At 43.0% G+C, this 26414-nt stretch overlaps 1 protein-coding gene across 2 annotated transcripts in view; it reads right to left on the bottom strand.

Annotated features, from left to right (window-relative positions):
• The window catches only part of PLOD1 (procollagen-lysine,2-oxoglutarate 5-dioxygenase 1), a 46937-nt gene extending 20723 nt beyond the window's left edge, over nucleotides 1-26214 (bottom strand). The window contains exons 1-10 of one of the 2 annotated variants that reach the window (XM_030185682.1): nucleotides 25974-26214; nucleotides 20196-20284; nucleotides 17782-17912; nucleotides 13553-13716; nucleotides 8355-8467; nucleotides 6389-6452; nucleotides 3961-4058; nucleotides 3369-3470; nucleotides 1860-1991; nucleotides 1133-1254 (exon numbers count right to left, since the gene is read on the bottom strand). In XM_030185682.1, the coding sequence (XP_030041542.1) occupies nucleotides 1133-1254; nucleotides 1860-1991; nucleotides 3369-3470; nucleotides 3961-4058; nucleotides 6389-6452; nucleotides 8355-8467; nucleotides 13553-13716; nucleotides 17782-17912; nucleotides 20196-20284; nucleotides 25974-26058 (1100 nt within the window). In that variant the 5' untranslated portion in view covers nucleotides 26059-26214. Of the gene's footprint in view, nucleotides 1-1132; nucleotides 1255-1859; nucleotides 1992-3368; nucleotides 3471-3960; nucleotides 4059-6388; nucleotides 6453-8354; nucleotides 8468-13552; nucleotides 13717-17781; nucleotides 17913-20195; nucleotides 20288-25973 lie in introns of both variants that reach the window. The other variant, XM_030185681.1, reaches the window with a different exon arrangement.
• Nucleotides 26215-26414: the final 200 nt, after the last annotated feature.

Below are 26414 nucleotides of genomic sequence, written 5' to 3' on the forward strand. Positions count from 1 at the left end.
GACTAATTAAAAGAAAGTTACACAAGAGGTCTGAGAGATGACCTCACAAGACTTCTGTGGAAGTCTCACAAGGCCACTGCTTGAACCCTCTGCAGCCATTTTGAAGCGGCGCTGGGAGCAAGAGATCTGCAGCAGAACCAGGCAGGAAAGAGGCCACTACATCACCAGGCACAATGATAAGGTACAGGAGGGGAGGGGAGGACAGGACACCCTGAGGCCCACCCGCAAGCCAGCCTGCCTTTCTGCAAACCCAGACAAACAGGCTGGCAAAATTTGCTTGGATGCCCTGTAGTGTCCTCAAAAAGAGGACGTTTGGGTAAAACCAGACATATGGTAACCCTATATGAGGGGGTTTATAGAACTCTGCTCCTCACCCTTAAGAGTAGTCCCACAGACAGCCAGAGCCACCTTAAGAACTCTAGACCCGCCCGAGAGGAAGTGGGGCCAAAACCAGGAAGTATAGAAGACAGAGAGCCTGACTGAGGTTAAGTGGGCCCACAGAGAAGAAGGAATTGAAGCCCAGTGTATGCTACCATCTATGATTAAGAACTGTGACCTGGCTGAGGTAATCCATTTTCGCTTCTTGTTTGAGACTGACAAGCCTTGAAATGAGGTCTGGCTGGAGCCAGGCCCTAGTACTCGGGGGGGGGGGGGGGGGGGGGGGGGGAATGAGAAAGACTCCTAGACTGTGTTTTGGGTGTGGTTGCCCTACCAGCCACAGGCTGTGATCGGGCATTGCAAGCCTGAGGCCTGCTTAAGACTGCTTATTGAACTACAGAGATGTTCTGTCTTTTGTACCTGGACCTGTGACATAACAGGCCTCAGAATTAAACTAAATAAAACACTGGTTTTCACTTATATCCCTTGTCTGGCTGTATTATTCCTCAGGCCCACCCTCACCCCTCACTCGGGTGTCACAGGGACATTGTGTGAAAGAAAGTGTACACTATATAGGGGACATTGTGTGAAAGAGAGTACAGCATATAGGCAACATTGTGTGATAGAAAGAGAGCGTACAGGATATAGGGGACCGTGTGTGAGAGAATACAGCACATAGGGGACATTGTGTGAAAGAAAGACAGCGTACAACAAATAGAGGACCTCTGGCTTTCACCATCAAACCCTCACTTACATGCCCATATTCCGAGCATCAGCATTTCCCAGCTTCTCTTTAGGTCCCACCATTTTAATCATGCGATACCTGTTACCATGTTCTGTCACAAATTTCTCCACCAGAGACTGGTGATGTGGTTCCTTCAGACAAAGAAAAATGATGATGGAGAGACAAAAAGAGTGCTCTGGCAGAAAGAGGTCTCTCACAAAAAATGCTGTGCTTCTATTTGGCATTCCTCGGTTTGTATCTAGACTGCAGCAATACAGACAATAATATTGTGTAGTATGGTCTCTAGCAAAGTTAATTAGATATCTGGTAAGTGAGCACCTTCCCCCCAACTGGTTTACACACACCCAGGAATCTTGGCCTACAGCCTTCCTGAGAGTGGCCTGCTCCTAGCTGCTGCACCAGTCCACATGTCCACACTATCTGCTGGAGATAGACAAATACTGGGGTACTGGGGAGAAGAAAGCTGCATCAAACCCCTTTAAAGTTAGAATGAAGTTAGATTTGGACATTTTTTTAAACCTTTTTTGTCTCCATCTGCTGCCAGGAGAACATAACCCACCCTTCTTGACTGTTCTGGTATAGATGTATTATGTTATGTTATGCTATGTTATGTTACATTTATTTAGCACCTTCCATGAACAAAGTATATCCCAAAGTGGTTTATAGCAAAAATAATACAATAAATAACAAATGCATCCTAATAAAATGATGCATCACAGATGGAAACTACACTTACTTGGTTATAAATGAACAGCTGGATCTGCTCCTTTGGGTACACGAGATTCTCAAGCCACTTGAACAACTGAGACACAAAAGGAGTTGGCAGCTCAATGAAAATGCCGATCACAACAAATGGAAACGAATCTTCCTGTGATAAATGTGGGACAAAAAGAGCAAAAACAATGACATGGGAAGGGAAAAAATCATGTGAAAGGGGAGAGAAGGACAGATGTAAAGGGAACTAAGAACCTGAAAGAGAGAGAGAGATGTGCAGAAGCAGATAAAAATATGGAAAGAGAAGAGTAATTATTGTCAGCATTAAAACCTTTGGTGTTATTATTCAGCAGGGATATTCCACATTTTTTAAAATAAAAATCTGGCCATCATAGTTGAATTAAATCCAGTGCTGGTATCTGGATAGTTACCGGTGCCTAATATCTGGATAGAATTGTCAGTGCTGGTATCTGAATAGTGACCAGTACCTAATATCTGGATAAGGTTATCAGTGCTGGTATCTGGCTAGTGGTCGGTGCTTAATATCTGGATAGAATTTTCAGTGCTGGTATCTGGATTGTGTCCGGTGTTTACTATCTGGATAGGGTTGTCAGTGCTGGTGATGTCTGGATAGTGACGGTATTGAGCTCTCTATCCAGACAGTTATCTTGTTTGCAGACTGAATTTCATTGCTAACCTTATAACTCCAAGGACCACCCATGCTCCCAGCTATGGACCATCTCGGTATTATCCTGATAATGATGCTGAAAATTGCCGACTGAGCCCAGTGAGAGGCACTTATCTGGGTAAGAGGTGCTGCTACCTGGAAAAGCACCTTTGAATATTGGCCTGTTTAATATTAATCACTTCCATGAATGTTAAATTATATCTGTTGTACACCAGTATGATAATTAATCTGACTGAATATGGGTTGATATTCAAAGAGTTTAAGCAGGTAGGAAAGGCTCTGCTCTGGATAACAGCAGAATGTAAATGGTAATAAATGGAAAATGAAACCACACTGAGCTGGCCGACCACAGATATTCACAGCATTTATGTGGGAAGGGCTGCTGGATATCAGCTATGTCTGCACCTGCACATTCCAGGCAGTGCTGGAGTGGTCTGGGGGCACCGTCAGGACTCAGGACAGACCTGGAGGTTATACGAGCATCGGCAATATTCAGTGGCAGACAAGACCTCAGAAAATGCAGTTCTGTCTTTGCCCAGTTGGGTATATGAGTAGCAACACTGAATATCAATTGACACCCACGTAACTTCCAGGACAGATGAAGACTCAGATGTTCAGTTCCGGTCCAAAGACATGGCTCGGCTATCAATATCTGGATCTAATTCAGCCCGTGTCTGTCAGAAGCTTTAAAATTGCTGACCACCGGGGCTGAATATTTCTCAGATAGTAACCACTTTATTCATATACAAATTAGCCAGTGAAGACAGGGACATGTAGAAAGAATCTTATACTTAATCTGCTTTCCCCTCTCCATTCCTTCCCTCCATTTTCCCCATGTCCTACCTTGAGTTCTGTGAGGTTCCTTATGTTTTCCCCGCATACAGTGCAGCCTGTCTCAAAGGTCCAAGTGTTAGGAATGTAATTTGCCAGGTAATTCAGCTGCACCTGTATGAAGAACGGGATTCAGTTCCTGAAAGCTTGGGTACTTCCCATCACAACTGAAGTAACATCCTAGGTTGGATTACTGCAATTTAATCTATTGTGGTGTGGGATCTCTTCCTATCTGCGACACCATTTACAAACCCTTCACAAATTGTGCTTAAATCAAGGACATTACTAGCTTGTGAAACACATGAGTATAAACCTCAGGATCTGTATGAAAGCACTGAAATCTTTTCTTCTGTATACTAGGATTCTGACTTGCTTTGTAAATAATCTTTCTGTATCTTAGTCTGTCATTTTCATTACTGGCAAATTTAGGTGTGAACAACCCCTGGACTTGTTCTTTCTTTATCTTATTTTACACCGACTGTGTACCCCTCAAATAGGTCTACTTATTGTCATCGAATCATGTCAACCTTTCCCTGAAATTTCATGTATTTCCAAACATACATAACAAAACTTCACAAAGAAGAAAAGGGAGCTCAGGGCTTACCTTCGTGGGCCCATTTCCATGGATCACAACGGGTAGTGTGTCATAAACTATATTTCTCAGTCTCACGTTTCCATTTTCAAACTTCAGGACAACTTCATCTAGGACCCCAGTGAATGACCAGGTCAGGGTTCAATAAAACATTTGTCACTCTTAATGTTATATAACTCTTAAAACTCACTCCAAGACTTAACTTGCATAAATGTATACAGATTGTAAGAAGGAAGTGAATTGTGATTATTATACTCATGTGTGTGTTTGTATCTGTGTATACATTTGTGTGTCAGTGTTTCTCTGTGTTCAGTGTTTGTATCTGTTTTGCTTTCTACGCCTATTTGTGTATAAGTGTGCCTGTATCTGCGACTGGGAGAAGACAGGAGAGGAGAAGGTCAGTTTGAAAGGAGCAATTCCCTAACAACTATGTTTTAGTATATCGCTGTTTCTTTGCCGCAGGTGCTAAAACTTGTTCTCCCATTAAAATGCACTGGATAATTTTGGGGGACTTTATTTCTCTGGAATACCAGTTTAATCTTGTCCATTTTTGAATTCAGTGTCTTTTCCTCCACATCAAATATGGTGCTATTCTATTAAGTTTTAGGAGAGTTTTTTTTTTTTTTACTTTCAGAGAGTTGGACAGATAAATAGACATTTTTAATCCCTTATGTAGCAAATTCTTTCCAACATTATGTTGAGTTGAAAAGAATAAAAAATAAGTGAAAGTAAAACAACTTCTGAGTCCAATATTCAAAAAAACTGGGCTATCTGCGCCCTATTTTCAACCAAACTTACGAGCCTAGGGAGTTAAAATTTAGCTGACTGACACTGGCTAACATGGACTCAGATATTCAATGCCAGGTCACGTCCAGACACCAGCATTAAATATCAAGGTCTATATAGGCATGTGCTGGCCACCAGTAGTTATGCGAGTCCTGCCAGGACTCTCATTAGATACTTATGCAGGTCCCAGCTGAATATCATCTGGGATCCCCCTAAATAGATTTTCTTGTCATTCAACCCCCTTTTTCTGATACCGCCCTCGTTCTGATCTCCCCCAAGTTCTGATCCTCCTTCAACCCCAATGTTCTGATCTCCCTTCCATCCCCAAAGTTCCCTCTCCCATATCCATCCCGTGTTTCTGATCCCGTTGATCCATACCCTTACCCACCACCACCCCACAGACAGATCACCTAGAGGTGATCTCGGGTAGTCTAGTGGGACGGAGTAAGAGCAGTTCCCTTCCGCTCCCACTCCATCTGGCTCCAGGTTCACAACTGTGGGGCTGACCCCAGTGATAGTCCTGTGGTACTACCACTAGGGGGGGGGTCAACCTTTCATGCCCTTATATGGAGCCTATAATTTAAGCATGAGCACTTATACCAACCACAGAGCTGGTGTAAGTGTTCATGCCTAAATGCCAGAGCTATGCAAGTAAGTTATACACATAAGTGTGAGTCCCACCCAAGCTCCGCCCAGACCACCATCTGTAAAATATGCACTATGTAAGATATATGCATATTTATACAATAGTGCATATGTGCCAGTAGTCTAGTGATTTATGCATGTAAACGGCACATAAATGTACATGCCTACTTTAAAGAACTACCTCCCCTCCATTTAATGGTGAAATAAATTATTATCACTCTTGGTTTCATTTTATTCTAAATCAATGGAATGTATGGGTACTGCTCCATTTCAACTGCCCCTCCCTTCTCCCATCCAGCTCAGAGACACACACAGACAGCACGGATGCACACACAAACAAATGGGTCTGCAGGCTTCATCCACTTGTTTCTACAGAATTATATTTTCCGTCCATAAAATGCAGTAAATTAAATCCATGGGCAAACAAATGCACAATTTAAACAGCAGGCAAAGCAAACTAACTTGCACACTTTTCATACCTATTTGCCCAACTTTTGCAGAAATGTATATTTGGCCTTTACACTGTAGCAGAGACATGAATATACATGCACTATTAGGCAAGAGAAGACAGTGTTGCCTAGGGCAGCAGCTTCTGAGGGGTGGAAAAGAGCAGCAGTAATCAAAGCAAATCCTTAAGTCCAGACAGCCACATAAACTCAAAGAACCATCATTGCATACTTTAACCTGAAGGGAGAGCGACCACACACATATACACAAAGCAAACTTTAATAGGTGTCCAATTATGCATTTTTACAGGATTGTTATGGGTGATGTGTGTTGTGACGACTATGGTTGTTGCGTTTATTTATAAAATCTCAGGGGAGGAGGGCATAAAGCTGAACATTGGTCTAGAGTGCCCTGCATGTGTTGCTTACAAATCAGACTTGCACACTGAAACAAACAAACAAAAAGAGAACAAACTCTCGTCAGCCCATGACTCCATTTTCCTCTCCCACTTTCCTCAGGTGTTCTGAATTACTGCTGTTAGGTTGTTATATTTATTTCATACCTAGAGCTCCATACAGATTCTGGAAGATTCGGCATCGGTGATCTAAACTGATATTGATTTTTTCCTAAAAACAAGAGAAACATAAAGATTAAAAAAGATATTTAGGGGCAGTTTTCGAATGTCTGTAGGTAGTCCCAAATCCCTCAGTTCATGTTATTTTCCCTTTGAAATCTGCCTAGGGAAAAAGCACCAGCACAGATCTGCACCAGATGTTTTTGTTTGTTTCCTGCAAAACCATGTGTGTAGGGTTGAAAATTCATGTCTATGCATATGGCAGCCTCACCTGACTTAATTCTGCCTCCAAGCCCACCTACATTTTCTGTAATACACATGTTATTGATCCCTGCATGTCCTTTTACAAGGGGAAAGGGTGAGCAATTCTCAGACAGACAATATACCAAAGTACATTTATTTGAAAACTTGCTTTGCAAAATGATAACATTGTATATCTGAATAAGAACTTCACATTACATACTTACTACCTTCTGTCCAGTGTGCATCACCCCCTTACACCTGTCCCACATCCCACGTATCACTCTTTTTACCCTTGTCCTGTGCATTAGCACATTACTGCTATCTCTCATCTCAAAGATCATCCCCTCATTATTCTACTCAGTCCTGTGTATTATTCCCTCACTATCCTTCCAGAAAGCATTTCCTCAATCCTCTCACACCCTTGCATCACTCTTCTCATTCCATGTCCCATGCATCACTCTTGTCCCATGTATCACCACATTATTGCACTTCTTTTCCCATGTATTACCCTCTCACCTCACTACTTGTATACTGTGCATCAACCCCTCACTGCCCTCCCATCCCATGCATCACCCATTCAGTGCATTTTTCCAGCTTAAGCATCACCACTACCTTGTACTTCTATCCCATGCATCTGCTGTGTACGACACTTCCCATCTCCTACTTTACTATCTCATTGAATTTCCCATTCCATGTATCACCCCCTCACTGATCTTACCTGTCCTGTGCATCATGACTATTCTGCTCATCCATCCTGTACATCAGTCCCTCAACGCTTGACCTTATCTCATGCGTCCTCCTCATTACCCCTCATCCTGTGCATCACCTCTCATTGTTCTCCCCTATCCTATGCATCATGATTCATGACTATTCTGATCGTCCATCCTGTACCACTCCCTCAATGCCTGATCTCATCCCATTTATCACTCCATTATTCCTCTCCTCATCCTGTGTATCACCTCTCACTTTTCTTACCTATCCTATGCCTCATGACTATTCTGCTCATCCGTCCTGTACCAATGCTCCACCCCCCCCCCATCCAGAAACTGATGTTCAGAGCATGTTCCTTTTTCCTGCTCTCTCCATCCTATTCTTCCCATCCTATGATCCACATCTCCCTGTTCACTTGTTCCGTGAATCACTCTCCTCATTAGTCTTTCCAATCCAATGCATCTTTGCCTTCATTGCTCTCCCCATTGTATACATCACACTCTACTGCTCTTGCCCATCCTGAGCATCACCCTCCTTGATGCAGTCCATCACATGTATTAACCATCTCTGCCCACTTCCTCTTCTCAGAGACTGCAATCTGACTGACCTCCATAGCTAGCTACTGATTTTTGTTTACTTAGCTTCTTCTCCACAAATCATATTTGTTAAGGCCCAACACCATACTTGAAGCATCATAAACAAAACTAGTTTTCAGGCTAATTAAACATTTATAAGCTATTGGGCTTAAAAAGTGGTTAATTTGGACAGGCTGGTTACCACCTTTATGTATCCCCACGGAGCTGTACATGCTTTCCTTACAGTATTAACCCTTCCCTCACATGCTCACCTATTTGGCTCCCCACATTCACAGGTGCCAACATTTCAAAATTATTGAGGGTACCCCTCCCTATACACAATGAAGGAGCTTGCTCAACATACTGTTGGCTCCTATGTCCTCGTTATCTATTGAATATTAGAATTTTCCCTTTATGCTATGTACCTTTTTAACAGGATCCAGATATATCTTTGTATAAAAGAGTTGGTCGCTATCATCATCAGATCCCTCCCACTCATCCACCAGTTTCTGGAGACTGGAAACATAACCTATGAAACCTGAAAGCACAAAGAGTCACAATGTTAACCAGAGCACACCTCAGCCAGCACTGTGAAAGGCTGGGAAAGAGACAGGGTAGAGTGTAGTAGCTTTTCATTACTTGGGCTTTTGTTTTTGGTCACTTTATAGTACTGATGTTCAAATTTGAAGTTAGAAATGCATATACAAATGTGTTACATAGAAATAGAGAAAAATGTAGGCAAAGACTATAAAACCTATCCAGTCTGCCCATCCATGCCATCTACTCTACCTATCACTCCCTTAGAGATCCTATGTCCCAAGCTCTCTTGAATTCAGATACTGTTTTCATCTCCACCACTTCCACAGGGAGGCCATTCCACGAATTCACCACCCTTTCTGTGAAGAAGTATTTCCTCAGATAACTTTTGAGACAATCTCCTTTCATCTTCATCCAATGCCCCCTCGTTCCAGAGCTTCCTTTCAATTGAAAGAGACTCACCACCTGTGCATTTATGCCATAGAGGTATTTAAATGTCTCTATCATATCTCCCCTCTCCTGCCTTTCTTCCAAAGAATACATATTGATATCTTTAAATTTGCCCCATATGCTTTATGATGAAGACCACTGACCATTTTAGAAGCTGCCCTCTGGACCAACTCCATCCTGTTTATATCTTTTTGAAGGTGTAGTCTCCAGAACTGTACACAATATTCTAAATAATGTCTCACCAGAGTCTTATACAGGGGCATCATCACCTCCTTTTTTCCTACTGGCCATTCTTCTTCCTATGCACCCAAGCATCCTTCTATCTTTTGCCATCACCTTTTCTACCTTTTTGGCCACTTCTCTTTCGTGCACAAAAATACTTCACCTCCTAAACTATACTGTTCCCTTGGGTTTTGCAGCCCAAATGCATGACCCTGCATATTTTAACATTAAGCTGCCAAATTCCAGACCATTCCTCTAGTTTTGGAGGAGTAGCCTAGTGGTTAGTGCAGCACACTTTGATCCTGGGGAACTGGGTTCAATTCCCACTGCAGCTCCTTGTGACTCTGGGCAAGTCACTTAACTCTCCATTGCTCCAGGTACAAAATAAGTACCTGTATACAATATGTAAACCACTTAGATTGTAAACACTGAAAGGCAGTATATCAAGTCCCATCCCCTGTCATGTTTTTCCTGGGGGTGACTTTCTGAATTTCCTTGCTTCCTTTTGTCACCCTCACCCTCTAGTTAAATGTCTATAAACATACTGTCTGAATTTCTCCCCAAGGATCCTTTTTCCTGTCACAGAAAGATGTAGCCCATCATTACAGTACAGCTTGCTCTTTTTCCATGTACTGCCCCATCCTCCTATATATTTAAAACCTTCTTCTTTACAACAAGCTTCAAGCCACTTATTGAACTCTTCTGTTTTACACAGTCTTACCTCTCCCTTTCAGAAAAAACTGCAGTCCGAATCAAAGACTTGAGTCCCTCTCCAAGCTTCTAGAATGCTCTCTGTGCTCCAAACTTGCTATTATTGGCCAGGTCATTTTAATCCTCACTCTCTTCTCAGACCACATTCAGTATTTGGTTGATACTTCTGGTAGCACAGGATCCTGGACAGCATTTCACTGTGTTCATAAGTTAATGCCTCTTATAATGGAGTCTCCTAGCAGTAAGAATTTTCTGCTTTGAACTGATTTGTCATTGTTTTGTGGATGTCCTTTGGATTGAGTTAAATTCCTTGCATCTGGCTCCACCTTCTTTCTGAGCATCATAATACTCCAGTGCAACAAAGGAATTATATAGGCGCAAAGGATGGGAGGGTAGATGCCTCTGTGATACAGTCATAATCTATTTGAGCCTATTGTGACCCATCTATTCCTCTGTTGCTTTATTCTTTTTGGCAGTGCTGATGGTAAATTGGCTGGGAATTGGGAAGTCCTGGATGCTTCCTTAACTTCTGGAGTCTGTTGATTTCATCTTTTATAGCTGACATTTCAAGATAGATGGGGCATGTTCTAAGGTTCCAGATGGTTTGCTTTAGGACTAAGGCACAACAAATATTGCACTGAATGAAAGTCATGTTGATAATGATTAACAAATGTGGAAAGATGAACTATGTTAAGGGATATCAATGAGCAGGACTGTCCAATAAAGGGTTTATTGAAGATTATTTGTCTCTTGGTTTTTCCTATATAGGGAGAGATAGCCTAAGGGGGGGGGGGGGGAAGAGAGGGACCAAAAAGTCAGCAGGTGGACAGAATTATAGCAAATTATAGGAGCAAGCAGCTCTGCAAGTGAGAGGAAAGGAAGCTTTATTTCTTCTGTATAAGATACTGTAGATGAAGGTAAAGTTAGTAAATGTTCTAGGAAGAAATGAAGAGAGAGACACACAGGTAAGGGAGCAGTTTAGAATCTATGAATCAAATCAATATAAATTCAGAAAAGCTTAGCTTTTAGGCTTGCAGTACTTCTGAGGAATATATATAAATAAAATATAATATAAAATTCAGACCATGATATGATGATCATTCATGACATGATGGCACATAGTTTGCTGGTAAGCATGTACAGGATGGATTTTGGGCAGAGTGTGAACAGAATTTGCAAGTGTATGAGTGTAGAATGTAAAACAGAGTCATTTATATGTGTACTTAAATAATCTAGGCACAGAGATTTACACCTGCTCTTGAGCAAGTATAAGTGTCTGTGCCTGCAATGTAGGTATGATTTCTGCTGCTTATGCTAGTATTTTTTAAAGATGTATAGGCATCTATGTGTCTTTATAAAACAGAACCTAAGTGGGCACTATGACGAAACAGTGGGTTTCCAAGCCTGAAAACTGTATTTATTTCATGAAGTGTATTTCTCCTATTTGGCCAGCAGATGGCTCTTATTTTGAGTTTTAAAGCTGTTGAAGAAAGAGACTTTTTCTTCTCCAGTTTCAGCTTATGGAAAGGCAATCTGAAGTACCATTGGGCAGCTACTTTCAAAATTGATACCCTGGCCTCTGATTGGCCCTGAATTTCAAATCTAGCCTGAAGGTCCTGTATTTTCCTCAGTCTCAGCCAGGGAGTGGAGAGAGAAAGATCTCTTTACTGAGGCCCTGTGAGCAGTTATATTTTATAACCTGTGAACAGCTACAGTTCCTGAACTCCTCAGGTACTATCCAAGTAGTAAACAAATGTTTAGATAGTTTTATAATTGATCCATATGCAGTTACCTGTTATTGTCTGCTGATTTCACCTTTTTCTGTTCACTAATCAAGTTCTGTGACAATAAACCTTTTTAAGTTTATTGACCCTGATGTCCTGGACTGACTATGAATCCTGGTTTGTGCTTTTGGGTCTGTGGATGCTTTCTGGGAGCTGTGGGACCCTTGGAGTGTGGTTCCAGTGTCCTAGAAATCACTGAGAATAACCTGAGAGTGGGAGACTAGTCCAGAGGCAAGCGGGACCCAGTCAGTAGTAGGAGGGTGCTAGTATAGAGCATGTGCCCAAGTGCAGGCGGGCCTGAGCAGTGCTCAGGACAGACCCCTCAGATGGTCGCAGGGTTAACCCCCGGCAAGTGCTAGGCATTTCATGACAGACACCTTTTTACCCTTGTAAACTAGGCACCCTCTTATGAAATTACCCTTGATATGTAGTCTCTTTTTCCTGTTCTACTTTCTATTTATTCAGAGTCTCTTCAAACTCTAAGGCTGCAGATTCTAAACTCTTTCCATATCCTCAAATAGATGGTATGTTTTAAGAACATAAGAATAGCCATACTGGGTCAGATCAATGGTTCATCTAGCCCAGTATCCTGTTTCTAATATTGGCCAATCCAGATCACAAGTAACTGGCAGAAACCCAAATAGTAGCAACATTTCATGCTAGTTCTTATTCACGGTGGCTTCCCCATGTCTATCTCAATAGCAGACTATTCAGGAACTTGTCCAAACATTTTTTAAAACCCTGATACGCTAACCACTGTTACCACATCCTCTGGCAATGAGTTCCAGAGCTTAACTATTTGTTGAGTGAAAAAATACTTCCTCTTATTTATTTTAAAAATATTTCCATGTAACTTCATTGAGTGTTCCCTAGTATTTGTACTTTTTGAAAGAGTAAAAAATTGATTCACTTCTACCCATTCTACATCACTCAGGATTTTATAGACTTCAATCATATCTCTCCTCGGCCTTCTCTTTTTCAAGCTGAAGAGCCCTAACCTCTTTAGCCTTTTCTCATATGGAAGGAGTTCTACCCCCTTTATCTTTTTGTTGCTCTTCTTTGAACCTTTTCTAATTTCGCTATATCTTTTTTGAGATATGGCGCCCAGAATTGAAAACAATACTCAAGGTGAGGTCACCACCCACAGAAGGTGATCTCTCCACAGGAGAAACAAAAGCCAAAACACACAAACAGTGGATCGAAAAGAGTCCTCTCACAGGTGATGTTTTCTCAAACAAGGTCTTTATTTCAAATCAATAAAAACAACTCGAAACACAACTCGTGTGGGGTTGTTTTTATTGATTTGAAAAAAAAGACCTTGTTTGAGAAAACATCACCTGTGAGAGGACTCTTTTCGATCCACTGTTTGTGTGTCAAGGTGAGGTCACACCATGGTGCAGTTCAGAGCCATTATAGTATTCTTGCTCTTATTTACCGTCCCTTTCCTTATAATGCCTAGCATCCTGTTTGCTTTTTTGGCTGCCACCACACACTGTGGAGATTGATCTCCAGTTTGCTTTAAATCTGCTACCTGTTAGTTTCATGTGTTTTTTTTTTTTCTTCACTATGAGTGGTGGAGTTGTGAGTTGTGCTTCCACTGGTAGGTGCCCTGATATCATCTGTTGAAGGGTGTAAGAAGAGATTGAACAAACAGCTGGTTCCGAAAAATGGCATTTAATAGAGATAGTTCTTGAACTGGGAGTGTTCTAGAATATCCAATACCAAGTTCATCCTGCTATTTAATATCCAGATAGTTAACATCTCACATTATATAATATGACTCTGTCTGACTGTATGTTCATTGTCTTTTCTCATTGTCTCTCTTCATGTGTGTTTAGATGTTTATGTTTTCCAGAAATTCTTCCAGTTCAACTGCCAAGTGGACTCTGTATTTAGGTAATGCTGGTACTTTCTCTTACCTCCAGACCCTAGGTACTTCTTCCCTTCTCGGACTGGTGGGTGCTGATAGTCTAGCCTTCGGTAAGGATAGAGCAGAGTTTCTGCTGAGAAGACCACTTGGCTCTTAGCTTGTTTGAACTTCTTTAGAATTTCCTCAGGGCCTGATGCAAAGATCACATCATAGCTAAAAGGACAGAGAAAAAAAAAAAAAACAGGACAGCAAGAGAATGTAGAAAGCAGTGCAAGTGAAAAGCACAGTGAAATCTTGAAAATAATGTAGTAATAAAGAGAAAATAAATCAATTAGATAGGTTTATTTTTTTTAAGTAAGAGGATCAATTCCAGTTGTACCTGAATGTAACTCACCTTGAACTACTACTAAAAGGACATAAGGAAAGAAAGATAGAAAGAAAGAATTTATGCGGTATATGCAAGGTGCTGACCACATAAGTGCTTTCTTCCCCAGCTGTCCATATGTTGCTCTACAGCAGTGGCGTTCCTAGCCTGGATGGCACCCGGGGCGGATCGCCGATGCGCCCCCCCCTGCGAAATGACACCCCCCTTGGGTGCACGCCGCTGGGGGGGGTGCCGCGGAGCGCCTGTCGGCTCCCAGTTCGCTAACTTCGCTCGTTCGCTGTAGCTCCCTCTGCCCCGGAACAGGAAGTAACCTGTTCCGGGGCAGAGGGAGCTGCAGTGAACGAGCGAAGTTAGTGAACTCGGAACCGACAGGTGCGCGCCGCAGCACCCCCCAGCGGCGTGCACCCGGGGCAGACCGCCCCCACCCCCCCTTGGTACGCCACTGCTCTACAGCCACATTTTATCCAGTTAAGATGGGGCAGGCTTAGGGGCATTCTAGGGAAGGGGCTAAAAATGAAGTGTTCAGCTGCCAAAGTCAGCTGTTGAACAGATAATTTATCCATCCAAGTCTGAATACAGAAAGAGCAGATCTAATTACGTCTGCATAGTCAATGGTTAGACCTGGAAACAGTCTTGTTGAAAACCAGCATAAAATTATATGGATAATTCATTCTGTATAACTTTATTCACCATCCTGTTGAATATTGGCCTGACAGTATATGGTTACATGACGATTAATCCTGTGGCTGAAGAAAAAGGAAGGGTCCCCCTATGGATAATCCTGTGGTTCATTTTTCTTTAGGTTATCATACAAACTGTTCCCAGAGAAAGATCACTGACCAAATTACTACTACTACTAATCATTTCTATAGCGCTACTAGACGTACGCAGCGCTGTACACTTGAACATGAAGAGACAGTCCCTGCTCAACAGAGCTTACAATCTAATTAGGACAGACAAACAAGAGATAAGGGAATATTAAAGTGAGGATGATAAAATAAGGGTTCTGAACAAGTGAATAAGGGTTAGGAGTTAAAAGCAGCATCAAAAAGGTGGGCTTTTAGCTTAGATTTGAAGATGGCCAGAGATGGATCTTGACGTACCGGCTCAGGAAGTCTATTCCAGGCATATGGTGCAGCAAGATAAAAGGAACAGTCTGGAGTTAGCAGTGGAGGAGAAGGGTGCAGATAAGAGAGATTTACCCAGTGAAGGGAGTTCCCAGGGAGGAATGTAGGGAGAGATGAGAGTGGAGAGGTACTGATGAGCTGCAGAGTGAATGCACTTATAGGAAGCCAGTGAAGTGACTTGAGGAGAGGGATAATATGAGCATAACGACACTGGCGGAATATTAGTCATGCAGCAGAATTTTGAACAGATTGAAGAGATGGCTAAGTGGGAGACCTGTGAGAAGCAAGTTGCAATAGTCTAAGCGAGAGGTGATAAGAGTGTGGATGAGGGTTCTGGTAGTGTGCTCAGAAAGGAAAGGGTGAATTTTGGTGATATTATAGAGAAAGAAACGACAAGTTTTAGCAGTCTGCTGAATATGTGCAGAGAAGGAGAGGGAGGAGTTGAAGATGACCCCAAGGGTAGCCAATGTTACTCCGATTTTTAAGAAGGGTTCCAGAGGAGATCCGGGAAATTATAGACCGGTGAGTCTGACGTCGGTGCCGGGCAAGATGGTGGAGGCTATTATTAAGAATAAAATTGCAGAGCATATACAAAAACATGGACTGATGAGACAAAGTCAGCACGGATTTAGTGAAGGGAAGTCTTGCCTCACCAATCTAATGCATTTTTTTGAGGGGGGTAAGCAAACATGTGGACAATGGGGAGCCGGTTGATATTGTATATCTGGATTTTCAGAAGGCGTTTGACAAAGTGCCGCACGAAAGACTCCTGAAGAAATTGCAGAGTCATGGAATCGGAGGTAGGGTATTATTATGGATTAAGAACTGGTTGAAAGATAGGAAGCAGAGAGTAGGATTGCGTGGCCAGTATTCTCAGTGGAGGAGGGTAGTTAGTGGGGTCCCGCAGGGGTCTGTGCTGGGTCCGTTGCTTTTTAATGTATTTATAAATGACCTAGAGATGGGAATAACTAGTGAGGTAATTAAATTCGCCGATGACACAAAATTATTCAGGGTCGTCAAGTCGCTGGAGGAATGTGAACGATTACAGGAAGACCTTGCGAGACTGGGAGAATGGGCGTGCAAGTGGCAGATGAAGTTCAATGTTGACAAGTGCAAAGTGATGCATGTGGGTAAGAGGAACCCGAATTATAGCTACGTCTTGCAAGGTTCCGCGTTAGGAGTTACGGATCAAGAAAGGGATCTGGGTGTCGTCGTCGATGATACGCTGAAACTTTCTGCTCAGTGTGCTGCTGCGGCTAGGAAAGCGAATAGAATGTTGGGTGTTATTAGGAAGGGTATGGAGTCCAGGTGTGCGGATGTTATAATGCCGTTGTATCGCTCCATGGTGCGACCGCACCTGGAGTATTGTGTTCAGTACTGGTCTCCGTATCTCAAAAAAGATATAGTAGAATTGGAAAAGGTACAGCGAAGGGCGACGATAGTGGGGATGGGACGACTTTCCTACGAAGAGAGGCTGAGAAGGCTAGGGCTTTTCAGCTTGGAGAAGAGACAGCTGAGGGGAGATATGATAGAAGTGTATAAAATAATGAGTGGAATGGATCGGGTGGATGTGAAGCGACTGTTCACGCTATCCAAAAATACTAGGACTAGAGGGCATGAGTTGAAGCTACAGTGTGGTAAATTTAAAACGAATCGGAGAAAATTTTTCTTCACCCAACGTGTAATTAGACTCTGGAATTCGTTGCCGGAGAACGTGGTACGGGCGGTTAGCTTGACGGAGTTTAAAAAGGGGTTAGATAGATTCCTAAAGGACAAGTCCATAGACCGCTATTAAATGGACTTGGAAAAATTCCGCATTTTTAGGTATAACTTGTCTGGAATGTTTTTACGTTTGGGGAGCGTGCCAGGTGCCCTTGACCTGGATTGGCCACTGTCGGTGACAGGATGCTGGGCTAGATGGACCTTTGGTCTTTCCCAGTATGGCACTACTTATGTACTTATGTACTTATGTTACGAGCTGAGACAGGAAGGATTAGAGTGTTATACACAGAAATAGAGAATGTGGACTATCACTGGGGTCAGCCTCGCAGTTGTGAACCTGGAGCCAGATGGAGTAGGAGCGGAAGGAAACTGCTCTTATTCCATCCCACTAGACTACCCGAGATCACCTCTAGGTGATCTGTCTGTGGGGTCTGTGGTGGTGGTGGTGTGACAGGGGCGGGGTAGGGTTTGACAGGGGGCGGATGCAACAGGGGGCAGGGCATGTGTCCTCTTTTTTCTTTGGCAAATATGGTCACCCTATGTGTGTGTTTGTGAGAAGAAGGGAAGAGGAGGTTCAGTAGTGAAGTTCTGGTCACTACATTATAATATATCAAAGTTTCTCTTCTGCAGCTGCTGGAACTTTATTTCTCCAAAATTGTTGTATTTTTTCCTATTTTTTTCTCCTATGACTAATTTGGTCCCATTCCATTAAAGTTTTTTTCAGAGACTTATTTTGCTCCCAAGCACACAGTCAGATTTTAGAGCCCCCTGTGTACATTTCTTTCCAACAATCTGTGACCTTGAAGCAAGAGATTCATTATCATATGGGACAGTCCTATAATAAGGAGCTTACTGCCAAATATGTAACAGCCTTATAATAAAATAGCACTGTCAGTTGCCATGGCCCTTTAACAAGGGGACTTCACCTCACATCTTTAAGAAAGAGCATGCTGCTTCTTCTGGTTTTCAGGTAGCGGCACATCAGCTAACAACATTCATTATGTTCCACAGTCAGCAACAGGACACCTCAGGTCTATTAGTTACCTCTCTGTAAAGAGGACAATTAAATCATCTCTCCCAGCAAACTGCTTCAAAGCTGATTTCAAGAGTCGAACTTTCTGCCCTCCACAATGTGCCTGATTTCCTGCAGTCCACCTCTCACCCAGGCCAAGAACCTGCAAAGAAAGGTGAAATGTAATCTTTATCTGATCATTTGCTCTCCTTAAGTCCTTCACAGACCAATAATTGTCTAACAGTAAGCAAACAGGACTTTCTTTTGGTCCTACAGGCTTCCCCCACATGGTCCCGTACTGAATCCAAGTACAACCCTGGTCCTCATTTTCCACCCTTACCAGGACAGGAAGAGAAGCTGTCCACCAAAGTAAAGCCAGTTAAAGTGATGTGCTTGTTCCTCCTTCTTTTTTAGCCGCTTGAGCAGGTAGCCAAAGTTCTTGTGGTTCTCAAAGTGGGCAACCCACCTACTGTAGATCTTCATATTCCTTACTGGACATCCTCCAGAGAGGAAGGGTCAAGGCTCCTCCCTGAACTCAAGAGTTGTATATGTCCCTCCAAATGCTTAAGCTTCCATAAGAACATATTGGGTCAGATCAATGGTCCCAGTATCCTGTTTCCAACAGTGACCAATCCAGGTCACAAGTACCTGGCAGAAACCCAGGGGCCCTTTTACTAAGCCGCATAGGCGCATACGCTCGCACGTCAATTTTGAACTACCGCCCAGCTACCACATGGCCTGCACGGTAATTTCATTTTTTACGCGTGTCCACTAAGCACAACATTTTCCAGCACATGGCGCTAATCGGGAAGTAATCGGCATTGTATACGCGTAGACCATTACAGCCTGGTTAATGCGTAAGACTTTACCGCTAGGTCAATGGGTGGTGGTAAGGTCTCAGGCCCAAAATGGACATGCACCAATTTTTATTTTGTCGCACATTCATTTTCAGCCAAAAAAAGGCCTTTTTTGCAGGCACACTGAAAAATGGACCTGCACATGTTCAATACACGCATCTACACCAGCGCAAGCCATTTTTCGGCACACCTTAATAAAAGGACCCCCCAATTAGTAGCACCATTCCATGCTACCAATCAATCCCAGGGCAAGCAGTTGCTTCCCCCATGTCCATCTCAATAACATACTATGGACTTTTCCTCCAGTAACTTGTCCAAACCTTTTTAAACCCAGATATGCTAACTGCTGTTATCACATCCTCCAGCAGTGACTTCCAGAGCTTAACTATTTTTTGAGTGAAAAAAACATTTCCTCCTATTTGTTTTAAAAGTATTTCCATGTAATTTCATTGAGCGCCCCTTGGTCTTTGTACTTTTTGAAAGAGTGAAAAATCGATTCACTTTTACCCGTTCTACACCACTCAGGATTTTGCAGACCTCAATCATATTCTCCCATAACCATCTCTTTTCCAAGCTGAAGAGCCCTAACCTCTTTAGACTTTCCTCATATGGGAGAAGTTCCATCTCCTTTATCATTTGGTAGCTTTTCTTTGAACCTTTTCTGTTGGGACTACATTCTCAGAACAGACCACTATTCAGATTTGTTTGGCACCTTTGTTGACCAGGTTCCAGAATGTTCTTCCTGCAACTGCACAGGAAAGAACATTTTGGCAGCCTGCTACAAACAGAATGGCACTTCTCTCAACATTTACATAAATATGATTACTATAGAGGAAAAGAGGGACAAGGGAAACATGATACAAATGTTTAGAGGAATTAATACATAAACAAATCTCTTCCAGAGATGAGGAAGCAGTAGAACTAGAAGAGATGAATTGAAGCTGCAAAGAGATAAATTTAAGAGTAGCACCAAGAAATACTTTTCCATGGAAAGGGTGGTGGATGCCTGGAATGCCCTCCTGGCGGAGATGGTGGGAACACAACCAGTGACAGCATTAAAAAAAAAAAAAGCATAGGATGAACATAGATGATTTCTATAACACAAGAGGACACAATCAAATAACCTTCAAAGAAAGCAGAAAGGTGTAATGTGTACAAAGCGGCAAGTACAACACTAGCCATTTTACTGGGCAGCAGTGGCGTACCGAGGGCAAGGCGGTGGGGGCGGTCCGGACCGGGTGCACGCTGCTGGAGGAGTGCAGGGAGCAGCCGTGTGGTTGTCAGCTCCGCTGGTTCCCTGCGCCCTCTGCCCCGGAACAGGAAGTAAGAACAGAGGGAGCAGAGAACCAGTGGAGCCGCGCGGCTGCTCCCAGCAGGTAAGAATGCACCCAGGAGCAGGGGGCTTGGGTGATATGCTTGGGGGGGGGGGATGCTGATGCTTAGGGGGGGTGCACAGCGGCGATCCACCCCGGGTGGCAGCCGACCAAGGATCGCCACTGCTGGGCAGACTACTGATCTTTATGTGCCATAATTTACTATATTATTGTGTTAAAGTACAGCTCTGTTCTATCTCAGTGATCTGTTCTTACCTTGACGCTGTAGTTGAAAACCTCTGCAGACCTCTGAAAGCGCTGGAATCCTTCAGTCTCCTTAGTTGCAACAGTCAGAATTAGTAAATCTGCTAGAAAGAGATAACCAAGTAAGTGAGTGAATGGCTTGTCTGGTGCATTTTTGCTAGAAAAAAGGTGCTGGTACTCAAATGCCAGGCCATCCTTCAGGGATGGGGTGATCATTGAGGGACTCACTCTACAATATCCAGGCCCCCTGAAACCAGCCACAGAATCTGTGAAAAGCAGAATTAGTGTGCAGAGCCTGGGCTCATTTATTAATACATGGGGACCATGAGCCAATTTTATCAGGCTGTGGAAAAGGTGCCAGTACTCAGTACCCCCTGAAAAAAAGCCATGACTGTAACCAATGGCATAGCCAGACCTGACATTTGGGGAGGGGGGGGGGGGACACACTTAACATGAGGGAGCACTAGGCATATAGGTGTGAGTAGTGTTTGATATACTCTTAAATAATGCTTTAGTGTGCATTTGATGACATATTTCTAAGTAAACAGTCTATTCCGCATCAAACATAAACCCCATACATACTTATGGAAACTTTGGGCTCCTTTTACAAAGCCGCAATAGTGATTCCCGGCTTGGAAAATGTGACGAAGCTCATTCAATTCCTGTGAGGTTCATCGCATTTGCCACATGGGAATCACTACTGCAACTTTGTAAAATCAGCCCTTTGGAAAATTTGCATTATCCCATAACTTAAACTTTGCCATTAGAGTAGATTTTGAGTCTGGTCAACATCTCAACATGCACCACAGTATCCTGAAAAATAATTACCATAATGGTACATATCCTTCAACTTTGCTTTATAACAAATAAGCTGTATTAATAAAACAGATAAATACTTTTGATGTACCAGTTTAAATATGTAGCCTAAGAAATCTAATATAAAGAATACTGACCTCTAACACTGCACACTGGACTATCAAGCTGTTAACACATATTTTGCAGCCATACAAAATAAGGGGTCTTTTTACAAAGGCGAACCGAAAAATGGCTTACGGTAGTGTAAGTGCGGGTTTTGGGTGTGCGCCGATCCATTTTTTAGCGTACCTGTAAAAAAGGCCTTTCTAAAATTTTTTACCGGAAATGGATGTACGGCAAAATGAAAATTGCCACACGCTCATTTTGGGTCTGAGACCTTACCACCAGTCATTGACCTAGCGGTAAAGACTAATGTGGTAACTGGGTGGTAATGACCTATGCGCGCCAAATGCTACTTGGCGCACGTCCGTTATGCGCGCCCAAAAATAAAAATTATTTTGCAGATGCACGCATCAGACATGCACCAAAAATGAAATTACCGCAAGAGCCACGCAGTAGTCGGGTGGTAACTCCATTTTGGCGCATGTTGGTTGCACATAGACGCTTACGCGGCTTAGTAAAAAGGGCCCCTAAAAGCTGATTTTGGTGTAATCTCAGTAAAAAAAAAAAATCCTTTCCAGTCCCAAGCATACTATGAAGTATCTGTAATGCAAAGCCTACAAAAATCACTCAGGACCTGCTAATCTACTTTACCATAACGCCACTAACTTACAGAAGAAACACAACAAGGACCCTACCCAGGATAATGCAACACAATAAATATTGCAGTGATAAGTACATACATAAGTAATGCCATACTGGGAAAAGACCAAGGGTCCATCGAGCCCAGCATCCTGTCCACGACAGCGGCCAATCCAGGCCAAGGGCACCTGGCAAGCTTCCCAAACGTACAAACATTCTATACATGTTATTCCTGGAATTTTGGATTTTTCCAAGTCCGTTTAGTAGCGGTTTATGGACTTGTCCTTTAGGAAACCGTCCAACCCCTTTTTAAACTCTGCTAAGCTAACCGCCTTCACCACTTTCTCCGGCAACGAATTCCAGAGTTTAATTACACGTTGGGTGAAGAAAAACTTTCTCCGATTTGTTTTAAATTTACTACACTGTAGTTTCATCGCATGCCCCCTAGTCCTAGTATTTTTGGAAAGCGTGAACAGACGCTTCACATCCACCTGTTCCACTCCACTCATTATTTTATATACCTCTATCATGTCTCCCCTCAGCCTATTGGGAAACTAAACAAGCTGAATTATTACAGAGGCTTAAACAGAAACTCCATGCAAACAGACTACCTGATCCCAGTCACAAACACTGAACACAAATAGACCCTTGCCATACACAAAATAAGTCACCACAAACTTAAAATATGGATACGTAAGCAAAAATTAAACTTAAACCCCAAGAAGTCACACTCTGTAGGAAGCAGCACTAAAGAAAGTGAAATAGATCCAACACCCTGCACTCTTCAAACTATAAAGAAAGCAGTGTAAATTTATTCTAAAACTGACATTTTCCATTCCTTCTACCCTTGTTGTCTGGTTGTTTTCTTTTTTTTCCAATGTTTGTCCCAGTCTCCAGTTTCTGCTTTCTTCTATCTTTTCTTAACTTTCTTTACAAGATCTCCAGTCCATCTCCTGCTTCTTCTCTCCCTTCCTGTCTTCTTCACTTCTTTTCCTATATCCATCTCTGACTTTGATCTTTCAGCCTTCCTTCATTTATTTTTCCCTCTCTCAATCTGCTTAGACTTCATTCATTCTGAGTATTCAGTTTTCCTTTTTTTAACCACATCTACCTACAGCTTTTCATCTTCCTCACCCCATTCCCATTCTTCATCCTTCATCCTGTTATTCCTGTTTTTTTTTTTTGCTAACTCTCCCCTCTTCCAGCACCTTCTTTTTCTATTCCTCCCTTCTGTACAGCACCCTCTCACTCTGTTTTCACTCATCTCTCGTTCTTTTGCTCCCTTCTTACCAGCAAATCCTCCTTCCCTTACCTTAATCCAGCATCTCTCCCTGTAACACTACTCCCCCCCCCGTATCCAGTATCCCTCCATGTCTCCCTTTTTCCTCTCAACATTGTCCCTGTGTGTCTCTATCCCCTCTCTGTCCAGCATTGTCTTTTTGTATTCATGTCCCTATACTTTCTCAATGCCCAGCATCTCTCTTCTCTGTTTCCCTTTCTCCTGCATCCCCTACTGTGGGACCAATGTCTCCCTCTCAGTTCCCACCACCCCTTCATAGTCCAGTGTCTCTCCCCCTTTCCTCAAGTTCAGTCTCTCTCTCTCTCCTTCCCACCAGCTAGTCCATATTTAACAATTCCCGCCCTCCCCCGGGACCAGCATCTCTTCGTCCATCATCCCACCAAAGGTCCAGCAGAGCAGTACCTACACCTCTCTCCCTCTATCCTGTAGATACTGCATCTCTCCCCTTCCCACTCCCCCCCCCCCCCATGGTTCCAGCACCTCTTCCTCTATGCCTATTCCGCCCCTGGCGCAGTTCCAGCATCTCTTCCTTTCCCTTCCTCCCCATGGTCCGATGATCCCTCACACTTGTGTTGATCACTGCCGGTAGCACACATCCCACCTCCTCTGAGACAACTTCCTGTTCGGTGGGACATGTGGCAGGGAAGGCTGAGGCTCCGAGAGACTGCTATAATCGCAACAGTGCTGCTACCAGCAGCAATCAAGGGAGTAGGAAAGGTGCAAGATACCAGCGGAGGGGAAGGAGCGCTCCAAATAGGTCCTCTCAAGTGCATTTGCGGCTGGGGAGGATTAGCCTCTCCAAGCCTCTTATACCGGGTGCCAATGGAAGAAAGCCTGTGCACCTGACTGGGAGGTCTGAGCCAAGACTAGGGGGGGCCTGGGCCCCTGAGGACCTCCCATAGCTATGCCCTGGCTGTAACAAATCTGAAGTAAAATATATCAGAAAAAGCTCCCCCTGAAAGTAGTCACCCCCCCCAAAAAAAGCATATGTCATAGTTCCTTACCCCACCTATTGTATGTCCCCCTTGGACCTCTTATATAGCAGCTTGACCCCTAGTGGTAAGGATATCCCTAATGAACATGAAGATTGAAAACAACTCAAGATAAGAGACTATTACAGACACATGGGAGAGTCTTATAGGCTTTCAAAATTAACATTAAGAACAATTCCATGAATAGAGGTGGTCAGTGGGAAACACAGTGACCATTGTAATAGATAGTATTGTTTATGTATAGGCTTGATTTCAATCAGAAGCAAACAGTTTGAACTACTCGCACTGTGTATTGAATGTAAGAATGTAGTGTGGTGTATGGTATGAATGGAAAGTGATTGAAGCAGTGAGGACAAGGGAGTTTTTATAGATTTGTAAATTCAAGATGGTGAAATAAATAAATAAATAAATAAATAATTGTTAAAAAGTTAAAGGAATTAAGACAAGTTACTGGGGATAGGTAATATATATTGTAACTTTTTGAGGGAATTTCTCATGAGGGTAGGATAATGAATATGAATGAGATAGATTGAAGGTGGTGTGCATGCACATTCCTCAGCCCCTTAATCATCTGTTCAACACCTATGCTGTTTTAATAATTTCCATAATAAAGGAAATCTCTAATTCCTTATTTGTCCTGTTGTCTGTCTTGGATAGATTGTAAGCTCTGTCGAGCAGGGACTGTCTCTTATACATTTGTTTACAGCGCTGTGTACATTTAGTAGCTCAACAGAAGTTTCAGTTGAAAAATTCTTCTTAATTTAGGAGCTTAAATGTTAATCTTATAAATTTAGGCCTCTCATTCCTAGTGCTGAAAATCAGCTCCTGTTTCTTTTCCCCCTTCCTAAATCCGCCTCTGTTGCCACCCACTGTTTATGCTCCTAAATTTAGAAGTTTAGTGAAACGTAGGCACTCAGCTGTAGCATAACTCAAAAGTTCTTCACCTAGGTTCCCCCACTTACCTCACCTCCCTCATTTCCCCCTGAACCCCTTCCCGTTCACTCTAGTCCCTTTCTGCTTCTCGTCTCTCTATTCCCCCAGTTCACCTGTCCAACTCTGCTTTCTTCTGCCTGGTACCGTCCCTTTGGAATGTCCTCCCTTTATAGAATTCACTCGATCTGCGCCTAATTTAGGTGTCGGGATTTACACCAAGTAAAACATGGCCTAAATGGACTCAACCAAATGTAGTCGTGTGGCGAGCCGCTCAGCATATTCTATATACTGCGTGGAAATTTGTCTATTCTATAAATGTAGGTGTAATTTTTTTCTGCATGGGTTTTTCAGGCGCTATATACAGAATCTGGCCCTTAATACCCTTTAGTAAAACAGCCACAAAGTTAGGAGCATAAATCAGTTGAATATTGGGCTCTAGAACTCTACATGTCCAGGGTAGTAATTTTGTGGGATTTTAGTTTCAGAAAAAGTAGTTATTAACTTTCTGCCGGCAGTTCAGCAATGCAATATAATAAATTGAACTTTTGCTCTCAAGTATTTCAACTTAAAAATGCATTTTCATTACAGTTACCAAACTATGCATATCCACAAGAGTTTATACATACATATATGCTTCAGAGATATATAGTTTAGTTTAATAATTTTAAATACCACATTCCAGATGAACCATTAAAATCAATTCGGTAAAAGTATTACTTTGCGGTAGGGTTGGGCAGGTAAACTGAAAAACCAGTATGAAAAGTTGAAACTGTTATATATATCGGTCAGGCATGGGAGGCACTTTTTCAAAACAATATCAGGGTGCTGAAGCACCCATAGAACTGGCACCCATGGCTCCAGTCCATGCAAATCAGCATCTCGAGACATAGGTTATGTCCTAGGTCGGGCCAATCAAAAATGTATCACTTTTGCTCCAGGATTCTGCACAGTAGATTTATGACTCGCCTGCTGCTTTGGACTAGGAATCTCTCTGTGCCCTTTCCTTACCATTAGAGCCCGAGTTCGCGTCCCTCTCTCCCCGGGAGCTGCATAACAGGAGGCAGAGGGAGAGAAGCCACGGCAATCGCTGCATACTGGGTGGAAGAGCCGCGGATCCCGATCCCTCCAGCGGGAGAAAGCGCACTATTCCTCTCCCAGGGACCAGGAGAAGCTCTGAATCCGATCCCGACGGAGGAAGACCCCGGGCACCTTAGCAAGCATCCCTGCTCTCCTACTGCGCTGTGCCTGCCAGTGCCACGTAGGGAAGCCCCTCGCCACCCCGGGCCCGCCCCTCTCGCGAGACTCCGACCCTCCCCTCATTTACCCCTGAAGCTTCACAGGAGACCAGGGGGGACAAGGGCCAGGGAATTAGACTTAACTGCAAGCAGAAAAATGTGTCCAGGGCCCAGGGACATATTTAAACTTCGTCAAAAAATGTTTTATTGTTCT

Source organism: Microcaecilia unicolor, chromosome 13, assembly GCF_901765095.1.
Source record: "Microcaecilia unicolor chromosome 13, aMicUni1.1, whole genome shotgun sequence".
NCBI lineage: Eukaryota > Metazoa > Chordata > Amphibia > Gymnophiona > Siphonopidae > Microcaecilia > Microcaecilia unicolor.